Source organism: Saccopteryx leptura, chromosome 9 (genome assembly GCF_036850995.1).
Source record: "Saccopteryx leptura isolate mSacLep1 chromosome 9, mSacLep1_pri_phased_curated, whole genome shotgun sequence".
NCBI lineage: Eukaryota > Metazoa > Chordata > Mammalia > Chiroptera > Emballonuridae > Saccopteryx > Saccopteryx leptura.
In genome coordinates, this window is record NC_089511.1 from 27319341 (window position 1) to 27342555 (window position 23215).

General features: G+C 43.3%; 1 protein-coding gene across 1 annotated transcript in view; it reads left to right on the plus strand.

The window, feature by feature from the left end:
• VAT1L (vesicle amine transport 1 like) overlaps window positions 1–23215 on the plus strand; it is a 158964-nt gene that overhangs the window by 73311 nt on the left and 62438 nt on the right. Inside the window, exons 5-7 of the mRNA XM_066349153.1 lie at window positions 2432–2535; window positions 5053–5108; window positions 8691–8885. Of these exons, the coding sequence (XP_066205250.1) occupies window positions 2432–2535; window positions 5053–5108; window positions 8691–8885 (355 nt within the window). The remainder of the gene's footprint in view (window positions 1–2431; window positions 2536–5052; window positions 5109–8690; window positions 8886–23215) is intronic.

Below are 23215 nucleotides of genomic sequence, written 5' to 3' on the forward strand. Positions count from 1 at the left end.
ACTCATGCTATGTCGAGCAGGATGGGAAAGGCTAAAGACACAACAATTAGCAGCACAAGCATGGACCCTCTGCCATGGGGCTTATGTTTTGGTGGGAGAGGCAGTCAGTGAATAAACGAATCCATCAGGCAAGAAGTGAGGATTAGGGCTGGGCAGGTCCATCAGGAGTGCCCTGGGAGGTGTGCACAGCCTAGCATTTGGGACGCTGCTCCTGAGCGTGGCCATTCTGCAGGCAAAGAGAGAGATCTTGGGAAAATGGAGTTCACAGGGAGGACATGCTGGCCCAGGGGACTGGCTAGTAGAAGCAGAGCAGAGTCCCACTTCCAGAGGAATGAGCAAAGTTGGCAGAAAATGGACCTGGTAAAATGGAGGAAGGCAGAAGCATAATTACTCATCCCACAACACAAGGTGGAGACCCAATTGCCAAGTATGGGGCATCAGTTTAAAGCCCACCAACAGTCTGTGCATTTCAACTCCCTCCTGTCTCTCCAGCTTCACCTGACAGCAAGCTTGCTCTCATTATCTCTACTCCATCCTCACGACTTCCCAGACTTCCTGCTCACCAGGCTCCTCCCACTGTGGGGCTTTTGCACACACTGTTCCCTCTGCCGGGAACACTATTGCCACCACTATTTACCCAGCTAACTCCTTCACCCTCCACTCATCACTTCCCTGGGACCTCTCCTTTGGCAGCCCTGACTGAGCAAACTCTTGAATTAAATCGTCTTGTAATACCTTTGTGACCTTAGACCCACATTCTGTTTCAACTTAATTTTTATTTGTTTAATTATTGGTTAATGTCTACCTAATGAAAACACCAAAAGGGGAGAAATATAATCTGTTTGGGATTACCACTATTTCTCCCAGTGCCTAGTGCAGTGCCCATGCTAAATATTTAAGGAACAAATTAATTACTAATTTAAAAAATTGTTGGCTTGGCTCTTGAGTAACTGGCTTAGACCAGAGGTTCTCTGAGTGTGGGGGTAGAATCAGCACCATCGGCATCTCCTGGGAACTTTTTAGAAATGCACATCCTTGGGCCCCACCCCAGGTTAACTGAAGCTCGATGGAGAGGGGGAGGGAGGCAGTTACAATCTGTGTTTTAGTGAGCCCTCTGGGAGATAGCCGTGCACACTTCTGTTAGCGATTCACTGGCCAAATTCCCTAGTTCTGAACTCACAGGTGGGACTTGAAAGGGCACACCTGTGCAGATAAGAGCTCTATTAGGTGGAAGAGAAACTGATCATTTTGGAGCCTTTGTAATGGGATTGACTTGGGGTTTTGAAAGGCATTTTCACATCTACTCGGCTGTCCATTTAGTGTCTGGACACAGGAGAGACGCATGAAATTCCCTAGTTAGTGACATCATGGGCAGAGCTGCTGACATGCACTGCAATGCCTAAATTTTGCTGGAGGGGGTGTGTGAGAGTGGGGATATAACAACTGATCTATGTGCTAAAACAAGGTAATCCTGTGAACTCACACATCTGGAAATGCCATTCTTTTCTGAGTAGAGCAGAACCCAGCCACAATCAGGAGCTCTGTGGGCATAAATATTTTCCCTACAATCTTCAGGGTTCCGTCCTACATATCTTCTAACAGTGGAAGCCCAGTGGATGTTTGTTAAATGCGTGAGTGAATGTATACATACATGAATGGAAAAAGGAATCTTGTTCTTAATAGAGTACTGCTTAATAGAGCACAAATGTGGATTCTTTCTAGTCTAGAACCTTCCATTACTGCAGGAAGATCCTCTCTATTTAACCCTCTTTCTCTAAGACAGTGTTTGAGATTGAGCAAATAGAAGTTTGCAAGTTAAATTAACATGATTTTTATAGCTTCACTGAAAAGGGAGGTAGAGAGAGAAGAAAGCCAGTCCCTCCAAGACCAGAAGCCCCATGAAGAAAGGGAACACCTTAGTTTTAGTCACCACTTTACTTTCAGCACCTTGGACAGAGCTTAGCACGTAAATCATGGCCCACAAATATGGATTGTTGACTGACTTATGAGGTGATCGTTAGGTGGCTGGCAATGGGCCACGCATTTCATTGGTCACCTCATTTCATTTTTAGCACAAAGAAACATGCCAGCTCCACTTTATAAAGGAGAAAGCTAAGGCGTGGAAAAGTTGAGTGAGGCAGCTCTATGAAAACACAGACTTTCTGTGATGTGCATGCTCCTCCTAGCCCAGGCTGTTCCCAATACCAGCTGCCAGCCAGATTCCTAGCTGCCTCCTGCTTTGTGAAATTCTTATAGTTGCACCCAGGAGGATAAATCTACCTCCTGGGCTTCTGCTCTATTTATTGCGACTCCTAAGAGCTCTCGTTCTTCCTGATTCTGGGAGTAAAGAGTATGACACAGGAAGGGAATGGGATTGATAGTTTTGTCCCTGAAAGGTTACTGTATTGTCCTCTGTCTTCTCACCTTTTAGAATCTCTGCTGAAGGAGTGGACATTGTTTTGGATTGCCTCTGTGGGGACAACACTGGAAAAGGTCTCAGCCTTCTGAAACCACTGGGAACCTACATTTTATATGGTGAGTGCTAAACAGTAGCAGGGAACAAGGTCACTGACAGGGAGCACTGCACATGAGCTTATAGACAAAGGCTCCGAAAAATGAAACATGTTGCTATGTTAGGGCAATGAGGTTGGGGGTTTACCTTTTTTTTTTAATGTTTTCCAAAATACTGCTATTGCCATTAGTTGTTTCCAATGATAAAAGTAACATGTGCCCTGGCCAGTTGACTCAGTGGTAGAGCGTCGGCCTGGCGTGCGGGAGTCCCGGGTTCGATTCCTGGCCAGGGCACACAGGAGAAGCGCCCATCTGCTTCTCCACCCCTCCCCCTCTCTTTCCTCTCTGTCTCTCTCTTCCCCTCCCGCAGCCAAGGCTCCATTGGAGCAAAGTTTGCCCGGGCGCTGAGGATGCCTCCATGGCCTCTGCCTCAGGCGCTAGAATGGCTCTGATTGTGGCAGAGCGACACCCCAGATGGGCAGAGCATCACCCCCTGGTGGGCATGCCGGGTGGATCCCGGTTGGGTGCATGCGGGAGTCTGTCTGACTGCCTCCCCATTTCCAGCTTTGGAAAAATACAAAAAAAAAAAAAGTAACATGTGTGCCTATGGTCCTATTACTCACATGAGTACCTCTTATTCCAAAAGGGACCACACCAAGTCAAGCTAATGTAGTCACTGAGATGGGACATGGCCCACAGAAAGTGGCAAAGGTGGGAAATAAAGGAATAAAGGACCCACAGTAGGAGGGAGAGGAGTGGCTGGGATATGAGGATGGGGGTTTTAAAGGAGGTTCTTCAGTACTGGAGATGAAATTACAAAGAACAGATTCTCCTTCCTCTAAACTATCCTTGTCTGTCCCAATCAAGACAGAATCCCTGGGTAGATGGAGCACAGATCTGTTTCTGTGTCTTGGGTTTAGGAGAGTTTAGGAAAGACATCTGGGAGCTGGTTTCCTCTCGCAGAATGAGACCCTAGAGCCCCCTCCCTCTTCTTCTCTTCTTTCATAGGCATGCAAAGTAATTTAAACGTTAGTCTCCACAAAGTCAATAAAGCATATCTGAAGCCAGATGTCACATTCCAAAGCCAAATGATATCGGGCTATCCAACGCTGGAAATTTGTGGGACCTCTGTGTCCTGTAGATGCAGTAGAAAACTGAGCCCTAGCTCTGGGTACTCCGAAAAAAATACTTACTTTCTTGCTATTAGCTGAGAAGCTTACAGAAGAGATATTTGAGAGGTATAGGTATTCAAGCATTGCTATCATCAGATCATTATGAAAGAGAGGGAATAAGCTTTCCACTGCTGAGGCATTTCAGCATTTTCAATGGTAGCCACACATTTGAAAGTCTTTGGAGGTGGACACATCATTTTAAAATTATTGTTATTGATAAGAATCTGAGCATCAATGCACAATTTAGGGATATTGGATATGACTAACATGTGAGTCAGATCCAGATGGACAATTTATTCATTTTTTTAATTTACTGATTCTATTTTTGCTGAGTTTTATGTCATTTTGGTGAACTACAGCTTGATCGTATTACAACTTGATCAATTATAGTTGGTGGAATTCAATTAATTCCATTACACTGATTACTTGATTACTAAGTAGTTGAAGCCTAGTGCCGTGATGCTTGGTGGTAGTCACCACATAAAATTAAAAGCAGAGATTAACTCACACTGGCCAACTAATTAAATTTAAAAGTATACTTTTTTATCATTAAATAGCAGTTTTCTGAGAACTTCCTCCTAGTTCTCTGGTTATAAGGAAGGAAAAATCCTTGAAAGGGCCCCATTGTGGCATCTGACCTGTTCAGAGCTCTCTCGTTCACCCCCCTGGGAACCCCACAGGGAGTCATCTGTAAGATGTTCCTCTGAGGGGTTCTTTCCCAACTTCACTTGCCATCTCCCTTCCAAGAGTGCTTATTCTAATTAGCAAAGCTTGGTCTCCCATGCTCTTTGTGTCCAGTGGTTTTTACCTTCCTGCTCAGACCTCCTTGGAGCTAAGGCATTGGTCACACTATTTCTGCGGCTTCTGAACCGGTTTCCCTCTCACCTGCTCCTCTGTATGCCATTTTCCCCATCCATCTACATTCTAGCTCAGTCCAATCTCTTCCTAACCACTTCAGAGCCCTGCCTAGGCCAAAGCCCTAAGCCCCTCACTTGCCAAAAAAAACAAATTCAAGCCCTAAAGGAGGCTCAGATAGGGGTTCATTTCTCAGTCTCGGAGAACAGAGCTGACATTTCAGCCACCTCATCATTTTATTAGAATGTTGGCTCAAATCACATTTTTGCCACATGTCCAACTTTCCAAAGTAATGAAATGTCGAGAAAGGTTCCTTCCTCTTTGATCCAGTGTAACTTAGATAAAATTAAGTCAGCTTGACATCACCTCCCCCCCCCCCACATTATCCTCATTTCCCCCTGGCTGACTCAAGCTTTTGACAGTTCTGGTCCAGATAACTTGCCACTCTTTCATGCGTAACAAGAGATGTTGATTTTCAATAGCAGTCACTTAATTTGGGAATCTTCCATTTCAGGCTCATCCAACATGGTGACTGGAGAGACCAAGAGCTTCTTTAGCTTTGCAAAATCAGTAAGTATCCACACACAGCTAACGTACTATGGTGGCACGATGCTTTGAATGTTGTGAGCTCTTCCATCTATGGACACTGACCTAATAACCTAAACCTTGTTATTCCGTCACCTTCATCAATCATCTTCCGTGAAGCCTGCATTCCACCTTGCTCACTACACATGGGCGGGGCTGTGACTTGGGTTGCTATTGTCTAAATGAGGCAGAGAGAGGGGAGTGTCAGAAAGCTTTACTATTTTTATTTCAACGGAGATTGCTTATGTGTTGATATGTTTAATCACTGGTCAAAAAAGAAACTGAGCTAATTAGTGCATTTTATTTGCTCCATGAAGCAAACTCTCTGACCAGGTTTCTGCAGGTCCTTGAGATTTCTCTGAATCCTCGTTTTGTTGAGTTGGAGATACAAATGAGATCCTTTTGAGCAAGTGCCAGAGGTGATTTTGAGATCTGGACACATTTATGAACCATGATCTTAGAGTATCGTGTTCTGAACATAGTGGATACTTTGTCTGCAATGGAAAAGCCACATCCCTGGGCATTCACCTCATTATGAACCCGCTCAGACCTACATTCCCATCCAGAGCTACACTTGCTTGAATTAAAGAATTTGGGTTTGAGCTTTGATTTTATCCCCTTTCCTCTGACAACAGGGGATTGCTGTTTCTCATAAGCTTGCTTTTGTCTTCTCTTCTCTCAGACTCCTAAGCAGCCAGTGCAGCTCTGATGCTTCCCTTACTTTGAAAGCATCTTCTGAGCACCTGCTGTTTGTGGCTTTGAGCCAGGCACAGGGTATCACAGCACATGGGACAGGTGCATCCTAGTCCCTCGTGACTCTTATATTGTAATGAGAAAAACAACTGAAATAGGTAAAACATATTAAGAACATGATTGTAAATGGTCGTAAAAGCTCTGAAGGAACTAAAAACAGGGTGCTGAAATAGAAAATGGCAGGATAGGCTAGAGGCATTCTGAATAGGTGGTCAGGTAAAGCTATGATAAGGGGTTTAGATTCGTTCTAAGCATGACTACAGGGTATTCATATGCCTTTTAAGTGCCAACACTGGCTGCCAGAACTTCACCCCTAAACACTCCCTGATTCTGGGATGATTATTACTTCCTGTCCTGTGAAATCAGAATTAAAAGGCCTCTGTTTGCACTTGAACTTTAAAGTTCAGGTCAAGGATCGTCTGAACTGCAGAGTAAACAGGAAGCAGGAATAGAGTCTAATGAAGGATGCTGTCTGGAGCATGTCCCCTGAAGACAGGCTTTGTGTCCTTCACAGCTGCTTTGTTGCTGTGGCCGTAATTAACGTGATGCTGACAGCCTGCTGTGGGTAACCAGATCGGTCCCAAATTACATACTATTGTAAGGAGTGTTTTCCCTTTCATCCCCAAATGCACAATCACGACACGGTTTTAATGAAATAATTGCGGAGCGCCCAGATTCCGTGAAGGCGCGCACAAAAACACAGCCAGCGTGGAGGGTGAGACTCTGCTGCCTAAACCAAAGGTGCTGATTACCAGACCGCTTTACAGTTGGAGGTCAAGGATGAAGGTTGTTCCCTTTCAGAGGCCTGGTCCAATACTAGTTGGTCAGTTAGAAGCAAATTGAAGATAGGGCATGCCAAAGAGTGGAATGATGCCTTTGTTCTGAAAGGTTCTATAGAGTCCGAGGGGCTCAGAAATTAAAGCACGTTTGTAAGCACACAGGAATTTCTCACTCAGCTATCTTAATTATGTTCTACCTTAAAACTCCCATGGAGCTTGTGCACACTCTTTGACAAGCGTGTCATTTGCTTTCGGAACAACGACAATGCTAGTAGCAGGCGAATTCAGCATTTAGAGGGCAGTCTGCCCACCAATTCAGAGGCTGTTCACTACATCCAAACCATCCCTTCTGACATTGGAGAATAATAAAGCTGGTTTATATTTATAGAACACGTCATACACATCAGACACCGAGCTAAGCACTTTGTACATCTTAACACATTTATTCCTCAAGACAGCCCCACCAGGTACAGCGAGGAAACTGCACACAGAGAGGTGACATGACTTGCTTACGGTTGCACAGCGGCTAAGTGGCAGAACAGGGACTCGAAACCAGGCATTTGGGTCTGGAACTCAACCACAACTGTGCAGCCACTGTAGATTCAGCCAGCATTCATTTCACAAATATTTATTGAGGCTTTGCAGATACACTTTGAGTTGAATTATTAATGATTTCTTTTGCTATTTTTTGGCAAGTAAACTCATGGCCAACTACATGGCTCTGCGGCAGCTGGCTCTCAGGTCCTCAGGGCATGTACTTCAATGAAGAATTCTGTGCGTGAACATTAGCCCTATTTAAACCTATCTTTTCTCACATTTATTTTCCTAACAATATGATTTTCCCACTTGAGAAAAATCAGATCTTTGTCTTTTTTGAGTCTCTTCAATCCTGGAAAGAAACAGGGTGTAAATAAACTGAGCAATAGCACTCACCTCTCAAAACCTATAGAAACTGGAGCTTAGATTTCTAAATTCAAACAGGCACCAAAGGAACACAGTTGAATCAGAGCAAAGCAGGTGGATAACTATGTCTGTAGTTTGTTAGTGGATTATTTACTGGCCTTCATGTCTGGTTGGGAGCTGAGAGATTGGGAAAGAAGCAGCTATGTTTGCCAGTTGTGTGTATCCCCTGGGGGACTTTAGTCCAAGGCTTCTCAACTTTAGGGCCATTGACATTTTGGGGTGGATGTGTAATTCTTTGTTGCAAGGCGCCGCCCTGTGCAATGTAGGATGTTTAGCAGCATCCCTGGCATCTACACACTAGAAGCCAGTAGATTCCCTCCCCTGTGCCACCCAGTCATCACAATAAAAATGTCCCTAAACATTATCAAATGTCCCCTCAGGGCAACACTGCCCCTAGTTGAAAACCACAGACTTGGGCCCAACACCGTAGTCCTCCCGCTCTGTCACGCCATACTTCTCCCTGTATTACACTTCCTTACTCTCCCTGGTCGGATGCATTCCTAGTTACCCCTCCAGCCTTGTCGTTATTCCCCCTAGGAAAGTTGCACCTGCAGTCAGTGTCATCACCCCCATCATGTCCCCACCATGCTTTGTAAACTTCCATGCCACCCTTCCCGTCACCAATCCCATAACCACCACCCCTGTTCTGTTCGTTAAGCCACGTGCTTGACACTAAATCCTCCCAGGAAACATTCGAGGCAATATCCTGCCACTGATCAGCACTGAGAAAAGTGAAGCCGAGAATCACAGGGAGCAGGCTGTACAGCCAGAGGTCAACTCCAGAGCTGATGATCCTAACCATGCGCCTTAACATTCCAAGTACATGTGGCCGAGTGGTTGTCTTATCAAGCAAGGGCTCCCTCTCCCACTTCATCCCGAGCTCTTCTCATAAGCATCACGTCTGTAGTTCCCCATGCACTCACCAAATAGATGCTTTGAAAAACACACCAACCAGAGCTACCCCTTGGCCACTGGTAGAATCTGGTCCACTGCAGCCCCATTCTCTGCCCGTGATACAGGGAATGCAGCGTGGCACTGAGTCCTCCTAACCTGGCTCTTTCTCTCTTCCCAGTGGTGGCAGGTGGAGAAAGTGAACCCCATCAAGCTATATGAAGAGAACAAAGTCATCGCGGGGTTTTCCCTCTTAAATCTGCTCTTCAAACAGGGCCGCGCGGGCCTCATTCGAGGAGTGGTGGACAAACTCATAGGGCTCTACAACCAGAAGAAGATCAAGCCCGTTGTGGACTCCCTCTGGGCCCTGGAGGAGGTAAGAATGGTGTTTTTCCCCAGAAAATAAACCCATTTTAGTCCAGGAAGTTTTGGGCAGCCAAATGCAATTTTGTATTAAATGATTTTTCTCCAGGTTTGTTTTAAATGACAGTTCTAAAAGTCACTGTCCCATAGTATGGCGCTTTGGATGTAAGAAATACTTTAAGTTCCCTAGTGGGTCTATTTTTCTGTTTTTAATTTAATTTCTTGTGTGACATTGGTTAATAAAGTTAAATAGGTTTCAGGTGTATAGTTGTATTATATTATCATGTCTATACTGACTTGGGTGTTCCCCACCCCAGCTCAAGTGTCCTTCCGTCAGTGTGAATCCCCCTATGCACTCTTCCCCTCCCCCACCCCCCCTCCCTCTGGTAATCACCACACTGTTGTCTGTGTCTATGAGTTTTTCATTTGTTGGGTTTTTGTTTGTTTGTTTGTTTTTTGCTTCATCGCTTCGCCTTTTTCACCCAGCCCCCAGCACCCCTAACAGCTGTCAGTCTGTTTTCTGTATCTATACATCTTTTTATTTTGTTGGTAGTTTATAATTTTTGCATTAGATTCCACATGTAAATCAAATCATATGGTATTTGTCTTTCTCTGACTGGCTTATTTCATTTAGCATAATACTCTCCAGGTCCCTCCATGCTGTCACAAAAGGTAAGATTTCCTTCTCTTTTTATAATTGAGTAATATTCCACTGTATAAATGTACCACAGCTTTTTCATCCATTCATCTACTGGTGGACACTTGGCTTCTCCCAGATCTTGACTGTTGTAAATAATGCTGCAATGAACATATTCTTTCAAATAGTGTTTCGGGTTTCTTCGGCTATATTCCCAGAAGTGGGATCACTGGATCATAAGGCAGTTCCATTTTTAATGTTTTGCTGTGACTCCATACTGCTTTCCACAGTGGATGTACCAATCTGAATTCCCACCAACAGTGCACAAGGGTTCCTTTTCTTCACATCCTTGCCAACACTTGTCATTTGTGGATTTATTGGTGATAGCCATTATGACAGGTGTGAAATGCTATCTCATTATGCTTTTAGTTTGCATTTTTCTGACAATTAGTGACATTGAGCATCTTTTCATATGTCTACTGGCCATCTGCATGTCCTCTTTTGAGAATTGTCTATTCAGGTCCTTTTCCCAGTTTTAATTGAATTGTTTGTTTTTTGGTGTTGGACTTTATAAGTTTTTTATAAATTTTGGATATTAATCTCTTATCAGATGTATCATTGGCAAATATGTTCTCCCATTCAGTAGGCTTTTTGTTTTGTTGATGGTTTCTTTGCTGTGCAAAAACTTTTTAATTTGATGTAATCTCATTTGTTTATTTTTTATTTTTGTTTCCCTTGCCCAAGGAGATATGTTAGAAAAAATATTGCTATGAGAAATAGCTGAGATTTTACTGCTTATGATTTCTTCCAGGACTTTTATGGTTTCAACTCTTACATTTAAGTCTTTAACCACTTTTGAGTTTATTTTTGTGTATGGTGTAAGAAAATGGTCTAGTTTCATTTTGTTGCAAGTATCTATCCAATTTTTCCAAACACCATTTATTGAATAGACTACCTTTACCCCATTTTGTATTCTTGTTTCAACTGTCAAATATTAATTGATCATAAATGCATGAGTTTATTTCTGGACTGTGTATTCTGTTCCATTGATCTATATGCCTGTTTTTATGTCAGTACCATGCTGTTTTGTTTGATATCAGGTGGCATGATTCCTTCAATTTCATTTTCCTTCCTAAGATTGCTGTGTCTTCTGTGGTTCCATATAAATTTTTGGAATATTTGTTCTAGTTCTTTGAAATATGTCATTGGTATCTTAATAGAAATTACATTGAAGCTGTACATTGCTTTGGGTGGTATGAACATTTTCATGATATTATTTCTGTCCATTACTACACTCTTGTACTTCTTGTATCGTCTTGAATTTCTTTCTTCACTGTCTTATAACTTTTTAAGCATAGGTTTTTTATATCCTTGATTAAATTTATTTTTAGGGTTAGGTTTTGTTTTTGATGCAATTGTAAGTAAAAGGGATTGTTTTGTTCAGTTTCCCTTTTTGATAGTTTATTATTGATATATAAAAATGCAACTGATTTCTGGATATTTGTTTTGTATCCTGCTACTTTATTAAATTTATTTACCAGTTCTAGTAGTTTTTTGGTGGAATCTTAAGTGTTCTCTATATTGGCTACAAAAAATTACAGTTTTTCTTCTTTCTTTCCAAATAGATGCCTTTTATTTCATTTTGTTTTTTGATTGCTATGGCTAGGACTTCCAGTACTATGTTGAATAAGAGTAGTGAGAGGGGCCTGACCAGTGATGGCATAATGGATAATGCATTGACCTGGGACACTGAAGTCCCAAGTTTGAAACCCCCGAGGTCGCCAGCTTGAGTGTGGGCTCATCCAGCTTGAGCTCAGGCTCGTCAGCTTGAGTGTGGGATTGTTGGCTTGAGTGTGGGATCATAGACATGACTCCATGGTTTCTGGCTTGAGCCCAAAGTCACTGGCTTGGAGCCCAAGGTCACTGGCTTGAGTCAGGGGTCACTGGTTTACCTGGTGCCCCCAGTTAAGGCACATTTGAGAAGCAATCAAGGAACAACAAAAGTGCTGCAACTACAAGTTAATATTTCTCCTCTCTCTCTCTCTCTCTTTTTCTCTCTCTCTCAAAAAAAAAAAAAAGTGGTGAAAGGGGACACCCCTTTCTTGTTTTCTATCTTAGGCAAATGCTAGTAGTTTTTGCCCATTGCGTATGATGTTAGCTGTAGGTTTGTCCTTTATTACATTGAGGTATGTTCCCTCTATTCCCACTTTGTTGAGTGTTTTTATCATAAGTGGATGCTGAATTTTGTCAAAGGTTTTATCCACATCCATTGATGTGATCATGTGATTTTTATCCTTCATTTTGTTTATATGATGTATCACATTTATTGATTTGCGAATATTGTACCAACCTTGCCTCCCTGGAATGAATCCTGCTTGACCATGGTGTATGGTCTTTTTAATGTATTACCAGATCCAGTTTACAAATAATTTGTTGAGGATTTTAGCATCTACGTTCATTGAGGATATTAGCCTATAATTTTCTTCCTTAGTAGTGTCTTTTTCTGGTTTTGGAATGAGGATAATGCTGGCCTTGTAAAATGAGCTTGGGAGTCTTCCCTTCGCTTGAATTTTTTGGAATAGTCTGAGAAGGATAAGTGTCAGTTCATCTTTGAATGTTTGGTAAAATTCACCTATTAAGCCATCTGGGTCAGGACTTATGTCTGTTGGCAGTTTTTTATTACTGCTTCTAGTTCATTAGTTGTATTGTTCTATTCAGATTTTCTGATTCTTCCTGATTTAGTTTTGGAAGATTGTAAGTTTCTAGGAATTAATCCATTTTGCCCAGGTTATCCTATTTGTTGGCATATAGTTGTTCATAATTTTTACTTACAATCCTTTGTATTTCTTTGTTGTCAGTTGTTACTTCTCCTCTTTCATCTCTGATTTTATTTATTTGGGTCCTCTCTCTTTCTTGATGAGTCTGGTTAAAAGTTTGTTAATCTTGTTTATCTTTTCAAAGAACCAGCTCTTGCTTTCATTGGCTTTTTATATTATTTCTGCTCTGAATCTTTGTTATTTCCTTTCTCCTACTCACTTTGGGTTTTGTTTATTGTTCTTTTTCTAGTTCCTTTGAGTATAAAGCTAGGTTGTTTATTTGAGATTTTTCTTGTTTCTTGAGGTTGCTATAAATTTCCCACTTAGGACAGCTTTCACTACGTACCATAGATTTTGGATTGTTGTGGTCTCATTTTTATTTGTTTCAAGGTATCTTTTGACTTGTTCCTTGATCTCACGGTTAACCTATTCATTGTTTAATAACGTGTTATTTAGCCTCCATGTGTTTGGGTGTTTTTCAGTTTATTTTTTCTTGTGATTGATTTCTAGTATTATACCATTATGATCAGAGAAGATGCTTATTATGATTTCAACCTCTTTAAATTTATTGAGACTTTTTTTGTTCCCTAACATGTAGTGTATGTTAGAAAATGTTCCATGGGCATTTGAAAAGAATGTATATTCTGCTTTGAGGTGAAAAGCTCTGAAGATATCAGTTAAATCCATCTGATCTAGTATGTCATTTAAGACCGTCATTTCCTTGTTGATTTTCTGCCTGGAAGATATATCCGTTGGTGCCAATGGGTTGTTAAAATCCCCTACAATGACTGTATTACTGTTGATCTCTCCCTTTATAACCAGCACTATTTGCTTTAAATGTTTAGGTGTTTCTATGTTGGGTGGATAAATGTTTATAAGGGTTAGATCCTCTTTTTGGATTGTCCCCTTTATCATTATGTACTGTCCTTTCTCTCTTTCTATATATAGTAAATTTCTTGCCTTCATTTTATTTAGCTCTTTTTATGGAGATTTCTTTTATTCTTTCATTCTGGACATTTTCTTTGTCCCTGCATTTTGGCTGTCTCTTTCTGTTTGTTTCTATGTATTAGGTAGATCTGCTATGACTCCCACTCTTGGTAGGATGGCTTTATGTAGTAGGTGTCCTGTGGGACCCAGTGGCACCACCTCCTTGATCACCTGAGCTGGGTGCTCCTGGAATGTCCCTTCTGTGGATTATGTGGGCCCTCCTGTTGTAAATTGAGTCTTAATTGCTATTGGTTCCTGCGTGGACTGAGTGTTTTCATTAATTGATCTACCAAAAGTTCTAGTAATTAAAAATCATTCCTTGATCATGAAAAAAATTAAGAACCTTTAATGCAACCTTTAAGGATACTGAAGACATGTGGGAAGCCAGTCATGATAGCTACCTGTGAGGAGAAAATGAAGAGGTGTGGCCTAAGTGTCCAGAGGTATTTTACTAAGTAATCTTCCTAAGCCAAGATTTATAACCTTGACTTCAGGGAGCCATGAAGCCACTAAGAAATATTTTTAAATATATGAGAATGTGTGGGGTTTTTTGTTTGTTTTTTCATTTTGCATGGGCAAGTGCTTAATAGTACCAATACTTTTTTGTACTTTAGGAGTCAGGGGCACCTTTGAAAACCTTAACAAGCACAAAGTTCATAGGGCATCCTCCTGGCAAGAAGGCTCATGCTATTTGCCTAATGGACAAGGCTGGCCAAATCCTATGGCTTCCCTCAATACAGAAATCACCCTAGAAAGCTTTGTGGAGAATCACTGTAATAAAATAAGATGGGCCCCAGATCCAGATACCAGGACTCATCTCTGATCCTCTGCAGTATTATGAATGCCCTTGAAAAACCCAACCACTAAAACCCTTGTTTCTTATGATAATAGACAGAAATGTTTATGGTAGGAAACTCCTATATTAACCAAAGCATAAGGAGAAAATTAACTACAAGTCCACATTCCAGAAATGGATAACATTGTTAACATTTATGGATAACAGGAAGGTTTGCTTCCTTCCTGTCTTTTTTCTATTACAGATGCTCACTGTGATTCAGTTTACTGATAAATCAAATCAGATAATCATTTCTTCCCTCTGCTGTGTAATTTCCAAGATTGTTAGCCTATCATTGTACTTTTCTTGAAAATATTTTTTAATTTAATGAGTCAGACATCCACATGGTATTCACTATGGTGTCTCAGTGCAATAGAGGACAGCTGGATTCCACTGTTACCAGAGTCTCGGTGATCAGGAAGGAGAGAAAACTGGGAATAGTCAAGATCAGGGATGAGAGATTAACTTGACCAAAGGCGCTAAAAGGGGCTTATACTTAGACTCAATGCCCAAAAGAAACCCAGTAAAACTGGTAGCATTTCAGCAGAGTTTGAAACCCAAGAGAGATCCTGTTGGCCCAATGGTTCCTTATTCTAGTATTTAAAATTAGTCTTTGGTCATAATGGTAATAATTGAATTACCAAATGTGTATTGAATAACTACTATGTGCCTACCACTGTGCAGATGCTGAAGATACAGTGGTGAACAGATGGCCAAGACCCCTGGGTTTCATGGAGCTTATATTCAGAAGGGTGGGAAAGGGCATAAAACACTGAAGCGAACAACAATAAACAGGGTATTCACCAATTGTAATGAGTTCTTGGAAGGAGTTAAATTAAGTCATATGTTGACAAGTAAGTGGGGTGAAGTTTCTATAAAGCAGTGTTTTCTACCTCTATTTCATTTTAGCCCATAAGGAGAAATTTTAGATTTCTTTTCCCTAATTAAACCCCCTATGAAATTTTATTACCATAGGTATATCATCTATATTTGTCTATCTACCCACCTATCATCTATTTGTCTGTTTACGTCATGTATGTATATCTGTACTTCATACACTAAAAGAATAAGATTTTTTTTATCATCCTCCAAAAACCAGTTTTTACCCTTTCGGGTATGGAATCATGCCCATTGAGAATGCATGCTGTAGAGTGACTTTAGAGAAGAGAGGTTAGGTGTCATAGGACATAAAAGAGGCAAAAAAAAAAAAAACTGTAAAAGGGGAATACAGGGCAGAGAGACCCTCAAAAGCAAAGGGATGAGGAAAGAAAGACCATGATAGATTCAAGAGACCAGTTTTCCTGTATTGTGAGCGAAAGAGGGAATGGTTCTAGGAGAGCTTGAATGGATAGGTCATTAGGGGCTGAATGGAAATCTAGATTTTACTCTAAGTCCCACCGGAGGCCACTAAAATGTCATGGTTAGGAGGTACTACATCACGGTCTTAAGGGTGTTATTTACTGGGGAAGAAGCAAAAATTATTAGGCTCCAACTGCAGAAGTCTGATGATATTCAAAGGAGGTCTCAATCCAACTCAGGAATGGGAGGGGGAACCAGGCTAGCTTAGCTCTCATCAGAGAGGGTCTGACCAGCCATGGCCACTGCCTGGAAGGCAGCTAGGGAAAGGGGAGCTCTGAGAATACTGGAGCTAAGTCGGGATTGGTTCAAGAACTGAGTTGACCAAGGATGCAGAGCAGAGCGTCTCAGGACCCACTGAGTAGAGATGGGAAAGCTAAGGCTGACAGTTGACTAAATAGTGGCTCATATGCAAGTCCAGGACTCTATTCCCACTGCTTCCCAAATTCACACACTTCCTTTCTTCCCCACTCAGGGCACTGCAGCCTAAGCTGGATTCTCCCCTATAAGGAACTCCTGTTGGGCCCCACGCCTCCATCTTGCCCTTCTATAGGACATTCAGTACCCAGCTGTCTGAATGAACTTATCACTACCGAACATAGATCATGTCTACCCTGCTTAAACCCCTCCCATGGCTTTCCATGGCACCTGGAGTAGAGTCTAAATTCCTCTCCCAGGCCTGTAGGGCCCTGCCCAGACTGAAGTCCTAACTTCTGATCAACCTCATGCTGTCTACCTCGCGTGCTATATCCAAGCTTCAGTGGCTTGCATGTCCCTGGTGCTTGAACCCACTCAAGCCTTTCCTGTCTTGGGCTGTTGAATCTATTGCTCCCCCTACTTTGAACATTTCCCCTCCAGATTTGCAGAGCTTCCTTCTCATCACTGTGTTTCAGCTTTAATGCAACCTATAAAGAGAGGCCTTCCCAGACCCCCTCCTGAAAGTAGCTTCCCACACAATCACCCCTGCCTGGGTCATCCTCTCCTCCTTTACCTTGTTTGATAACCTCCACTGTATTTATCATTGGTTGAAATTATCTTGTTCACTTATTTGTCATCTTGTTTAAACTCTTGTCTCCCTTCCAGTAAAATATAAACCCTAGATGAGAAGAGGCCCTGGCGATGCCGTTCAAGATCCCAGTGCCTGGGATGGAATAGATAACCAATAAACTTCTATTACATGAGTGAATTAATGAATTCACCAACAAACAGAAATATGAATACTTGGATATTTTCCATGTTTAACAACAAACATTTTTTGAATGAATGAGTGAATGAATGAATACAAGCAATCCTAAAACAAGATATTACTATAAAACAACTGGGGCACAATTGACATTTTGAGTGAATAATTCTTTTTTGGGGGGGCTATCCGGTGTATTGCAGCATCTTTAGCAGCATCTCTGGCTTCTATCCACTGGATTCCAGTAGCTGTGACAATAAAAAATATCTCCTGATATTGTCAAAATCGCCCCTAACAGAAGCCATCTTGGTTAAGACAGTCACAGAGAAACAAAGGAATTAATTATAAGTCCCATAGCAGGCTAGGCATGCACAGAGGGGAGACAGACGGCCGCTGCCTGTTTGCCAACAAAAACATCCACAGGCGCTCATCAGTAACACCCACCAACTTTCTGAGGGTTCTTTTCTGCAATATTTACAGACATCTGTTTAGAGCTCCAGTTGAGCCAAACCCAGCTATTTATCAAGCCCACGCAGCTCTTCTGGGCTTGACGAGAGTCGAGTATGCTTATTACTTACGAACTTCGGAAGGAGGACTATAACGATTTTTCCCCTCCCCTTCGGTAAATGATTTCCCAAAATTGCTTTTCAGACCAGCTCTATAATTTCATCTATGGACTATAAATCCCATAGGGACTAAAAGAAAATTTTCTTGGGCTCTCTGAGCCCTCCGACTAGATTTAATAATATCAGAGATGATTAGGGTTTCTTTTTAGCCATCTGTCTTTGACTTTACTGTAAATTTAAGACACGAAGCAGAGTGGATACACTGCAGCCTTAGGTTTGCCTCTGGATATTAAATGCACAGCTGTATAGTAAATTGGAAAAAAGCTGATCTCTCCAAACAGTTCAGAGATGGGGAAGGGATGAAAAATACAATTGTCAACCAGGCAGCAGTGATATTATTGAGCACCTACTCTGTGCTAATAGGATGCCAACTCTATTTTAGGTTGTCTAGTCTACAGAAGGGATAGACCCTGTGTTCACCAACCCTTGAGTTTGTGATTTAGTTTTTGAGACAACCGTGAAACAATTAAAGAATACTTCAGGGTCCAATCATGGGTGTTGGTTTCAAATGCCTCTGGATTTGGAAATGAGAAAGAATGCTGTTAAAGAAGAATGCCTATTCAGAAATGGTCTCAAGAATGAGGTGGGGCTTGGTTGAGATTGGAAGGATATAAATTCTTTGGATGATGTTGAGGTTAAAAAACAAGGTATTGGCCCTGGCCGGTTGGCTCAGCGGTAGAGCGTCGGCCTGGCGTGCGGGGGACCCGGGTTCGATTCCCGGCCAGGGCACATAGGGGAAGCGCCCATTTGCTTCTCCACCCCCACCCCCTCCTTCCTCTCTGTCTCTCTCTTCCCCTCCCGCAGCCAAGGCTCCATTGGAGCAAGGATGGCCCGGGCGCTGGGGATGGCTCCTTGGCCTCTGCCCCAGGCGCTAGAGTGGCTCTGGTCGAGGCAGAGCGATGCCCCGGAGGGGCAGAGCATCGCCCCCTGGTGGGCAGAGCGTCGCCCCTGGTGGGCGTGCCGGGTGGATCCCGGTCGGGCGCATGCGGGAGTCTGTCTGACTGTCTCTCTCCGTTTCCAGCTTCAGAAAAATACAAAAAAAAAAACAAAAAACAACCCCCCAAAAAAACAAGAACAAGGTATTACAAGCAGGAGGGAAAGAAATCACAGGAGTAGGAGTGAGTATGGGGTAGGTTGGGTTTGGAGGTCTAAGCTAATCAAAGCAGAGATTGCTAACTGAGGAGGAGAGGAAAACTGGTTGGGTCAGTGGAGTCAAATCTTGGAGACTTTCGCTGACAGGCAGAGGAGCTGGAGTCAACTTCTGAATTGGGGGCTTCCTGTGAGAGAGCGTGACCTAAGGAACATGTACCATTTGATCTTGTCAATTCCCAGAAGCCCATTCTGGTCTCAAGTATGACACTTGAAACATACACACTCGGACTATGCAGCTGTAGCCTCTGATTAAAAATGTATTTTTGGCGGCCCTGGCCAGTGGCTCAGTGGATAGAGCATCAGCCTGGCTTATGGGCATTCTAAATTTGATTCTCAGTCAGGGCACACAGGAGAAACAACCATCTGCTTCTCCCTGTTTCTACCTCTTCCCCTTTTTTCCTTCTTCCCCTCCTGCAACCAGTGGCTTGATTGGTTCAAGCATGGCACTGGACACCGAGAATAGCTCAATTGGTCACAGAGTATGTCAGCCTCAGGCACTAAAAATAGCTCGGTTGATTCAAGCGTCAGCCTAGATGGGTTGCCAGGTGAATTCCAGTTCGGGTGTATGTGGGAGTCTGCCTCACTATCTCTCTTCCTCTCACCTAAAAAAAAGAAAAGAAAAGAAAAGAAAATGTATTTGCCCATCTGCCATTTAATAGTACACAGAGGACTCTGTTATGAGCTGAAGTGTGTCCTCCTCAAATTCATATGTTGAAACCCTAACCCCCGGTTCCTCAGAATATGATTGTATTTGGATATAGGGCCTTTAAAGAGGTAATTAAGTTCAAATGAGGCCTTTGGGTAAGCTCCAATCCAATCTGACTGATGTACCTACAAGAAGAGGAGACTAGGACACACAGAGAGACACCAGGCCTGTGTGCACAGAGGAAAGACCGTGTGAGGATGCAGTGAAAAGATGGCCATCTGTAAGCCCAGGAGAGAGACCCCAGAATGGAGCCAATGCCGCTGGCACCAAGATCTTGGACTTCTAACCACCAGAATTGTAGGAAATAAATTTCTGTTGTTTAAGCCACATTGCCTGTGGTATATTTTTATGGCTGTCCTAGAAAACTGATACAGGGTTGCATGGAGATCTTGGCAGCTTTAAAATCTTCTACTAACAGTGTTATCTATGGTATTTCACAACATACTTAAATAAAGGTCTACGACTGCACTCTCTAAGATTGTACCCCCTAGCCAGCCACATGTGGCTATTTAAATTTAAATTAAGATTACATCAAACTAAAAATTCAGTTCCTTAGTTGTACTGGCCACTCAAGTGGCCAGTGTTCACATGTGGTCAGTAGCTACTCTATGAAGATAGAAGAACATCTCTATCACTGCAGATATTCTGCTGCAGCTGGTCTATGAGGTGATATCATCCTTCTGTTTGAAGGTAGGAAAGAATTTGCCTCGCCAGCAATCGGGCATGATTACCTTTTAGTAAACTAGGTTAATTGTGCCCTTCCTTGTATATCTCCCTTTGCCTTGGCTGCAGTGACGGTTACTGCCCAAATGCAGTCCATTATTTGATTTAAGCACCTCTAATTCCTCCTTATGTGTCCACCGCATTTTTGCCTTCATGTTAGTAAGTGTGGTTTAGCGATATGTCTTGCATTCTATGCCATCAGAAAACTTATAGAGAGATAGGTCTATCTAAAAGAATAAATGAAGGAAAAACACTGTGATGCTGAGTGTGAAAGAGACCCTTACTTGTCCCAGAGCAAGAGGGTGACTTGATAAAAGGAAGATTAACGTTGAACTAGCAACAGGGAGGGTGGAATGATCCAAGAGACACGGCTGAGTAGGGGTGGGATAGTCTGTTTTATAAAAAGCTACAAGCTTTGGCTCCAACACCAGACTGGAAAATTAGGAGAGGATGAAGCCACACATCTGAAACAGATGCCCAAGCCCAAACTAAGAGGCAGACACTCAAAGAGAAACCATGGAAGGCACCATTTGATTATGACAGAAAGCAACTGGCTGGCATAGACCTTCTTTAAAGATTTAGAAGATCCTTCCAAGACACAGCTGGGGGTAGGGAGTGTATTTTAAAAGAATCACCAAAAAGCAGGTCATGTGTGACGTATTCCGTGTAGCTTGTCTGGCCAGGAGCCCATTGCAGATTTTGAGACCAGACCGTAGGTAAGCCCTGGCCTCAAATGAGGGCAGTAGGAAGGGAGAGAGTGAGCAAATCCAAGTCACTGGAAAGGATGGAAATTGGAACTAAAGGACAAAGGAGGAGCAAGAGTCAGGGATGACTGATATAGTCTTACAACCTGGGAGAGCAGGAATGGGGTGGCAGCCAGATCATGTGATAGGTGCGGTGTGACAGATGTGATGAGTGATGAGCTGAAATGTGAGTCTGGTTTATGGTTACAGTAGAACATGCAGGTGGAGACGTCCACAGGTTCAAACCTGCAGTCACACTGAGGTGAGTGAAGAGGGCTAGATGGTCACTCCCTCTGCTGCCACCCCTGGAGGACTCACTCTGTGCCAGTCGTCACTCTGTGTGTCTGGCACGTATTATCTCATATACACACTCCAGCAACCCTGAGACCCAGTGACTACTGTCCCCGTCTCACAGTCTCAACAGTGAGGGTTTGGCGAAGTGATCCTTGCCCAGAGTCCTTGCTTTTAAAGGAATTTAATAGAAATCTAAAGTTCAGGGAATATATAGAAGTTGTTGAAAAAAATGACAATGAATAAACTCCTTTGAACAAAATAATCAGCAAAATAATTATATGAGCAAACAGTATATAGCATGTGCCAAGTACTTTTCCAAGCCCTTCCCTTAATTAGCTCGTGCACTCACCGCTGTGGGACAGATGACGGAAACGGGTTGCCAGGGAGGTGAAGCTGTTCCAGGTCACCCGGCTGGCATGTGGGAGGCTGGCATTCAGACCAAGACAGTCTGGCTCTCGGGCCTTGCCAAGGGCATTAACGTCTTTACTGCAGAGGGAAGAGGGCTAAAGCCAGAGCCCTAGCATCCCCCACCCTTCACACAACAGGCAAAAGGGGAGGCATTCACAAACAGGACAGCAGGGAGGGGACCATCGTGACCATCTGACGGGTCTTAGTGTCGGCTGCTGCCGGTGAGGCAGGAAGCACACGGAGGAACAGCCTTCGGATCTGGCCCCAGGGTGACCGCTGCCCTTTCAGGAGGCAGTGGAGGACAGCAGTCCGCATGCAGAGGGTCAGGTAGGGAATGCACACGTAGGGGAGGCTGACCGGCAGCGTAAGTCTCTCACTTGGCACTGAGCAGAACAAGCCTGGAAGAGAGCCGGGAGGAGCAGGGTCCACAGGAGGGTTGTTTAGAAAGTAGATTAGTGGTTGCCTAGGGCTGGCAGAGTTGGGGGAGGAGTTGGAGAGAAACTGGAAGTGACGGCGAATGGGTAGATAGTTCTTTTTGGCAGCAAAGGAATGTTCTAAAATTAATGTTGATTGCTGCACAAGTCTGTGCACTGTACACTTTACATGAGTGACTTGTAGGGTGTGCAGTTATATCTCAGTAAAGCTGTTGTACAGAGGAAGAGAGAAAGGGGTGCTCCTCAGCATTGGGAGAAGGGGACTTGGGAGACGGCGAGAAGCTTGGGAAGTCCATGTCCCTGGCCTCAGTCCTTACCAATATCCCAGTCACAGGGCCTGGCGAAACCACTCATTCCACCTGGTCCATTCTCCTGTTTCCAGGTGAGGAAGCTAAGGTTTGGGAAGTGCCCACTGTGCATGTTGATGTTCCTGGCCTCTTTCTTTTAAATCTTTGCTGCATATCCCCCTTTCTCTCAAGTAGAATTCTAGATTTTTCAGTTCAACTGAATCATCTTCCAGCCCAGCCCATGTACACATTCCCAGTTTCCATACACACTCTCTCAGCGTGCCCAGGTCATGTGTCTTTTCTGCAGGTCAAACCGATCAGCACTGTCATGCCCTCGAGCCCTGTGACATATCTGCCCTCAGCTCTGCCCCGATCTACCCAACATGTCAGATGAACTGAGGCCCAGCTCTGGTTCAGGTTGCTCATCTGTGGCAGGCTGAATAGCAGCCCCCTCATGATGCCTGTATCGTAATCCTTCAAGTCTTTCAGTATGTTTCCTTACACGGCAAAGGGGACCTTGAAAGTGTGATTAAATTAGGACTATAAAATGAAGAGGTTACTGTGGATTATTTGGGTGGCCTGATGTCGCCACAAAGGTCTTCATAGGAGGGAGACAGGAGGCTCAGAGTCAGAGAAGGCGATGTGACTAAGGTCTTAGAGGGAGAAAAGGTGATGTGATGCAGCCACAAGCCAAGGGGTGCGGGTAGCCTCCAAAAGCCAGAAAAGGCAAGGAAACAGATTCGCCCCTAGAGCCTCGGAAGGAAGCAGCCTCACCAACACTTTGATTTTAACCCTGAGACCTATTCCAAGCTTCTGATCTGCAGCACTGTGAAGAGAATAAATTTGTGTTGTGTTCAGCTCCTAAGTTTGTTACGATTTGTTATAGCAGCAGTTGAAAAATTAATATATCATCCATTCAACAAATATTGGCAGAGGCTGGACTCGGAGGACATACTTGTAAGTGAGAAGGCCTGGGTCTGAGCACAAGGAGCAGCCACGGGGGCAGAATTGAGCAGCCAGACAATTACGTAAGCAGGAAGTGTGACCTGAAGGATGAGAGTAGGGGTGGGACGGGGTATGACCTAGTCCCAGGCGTGTGTCGCAGCCTGGGCAAGAGCCTAGGAGCTGGAGAGGGAGGGAGGAGGAAACGGAGCATCTG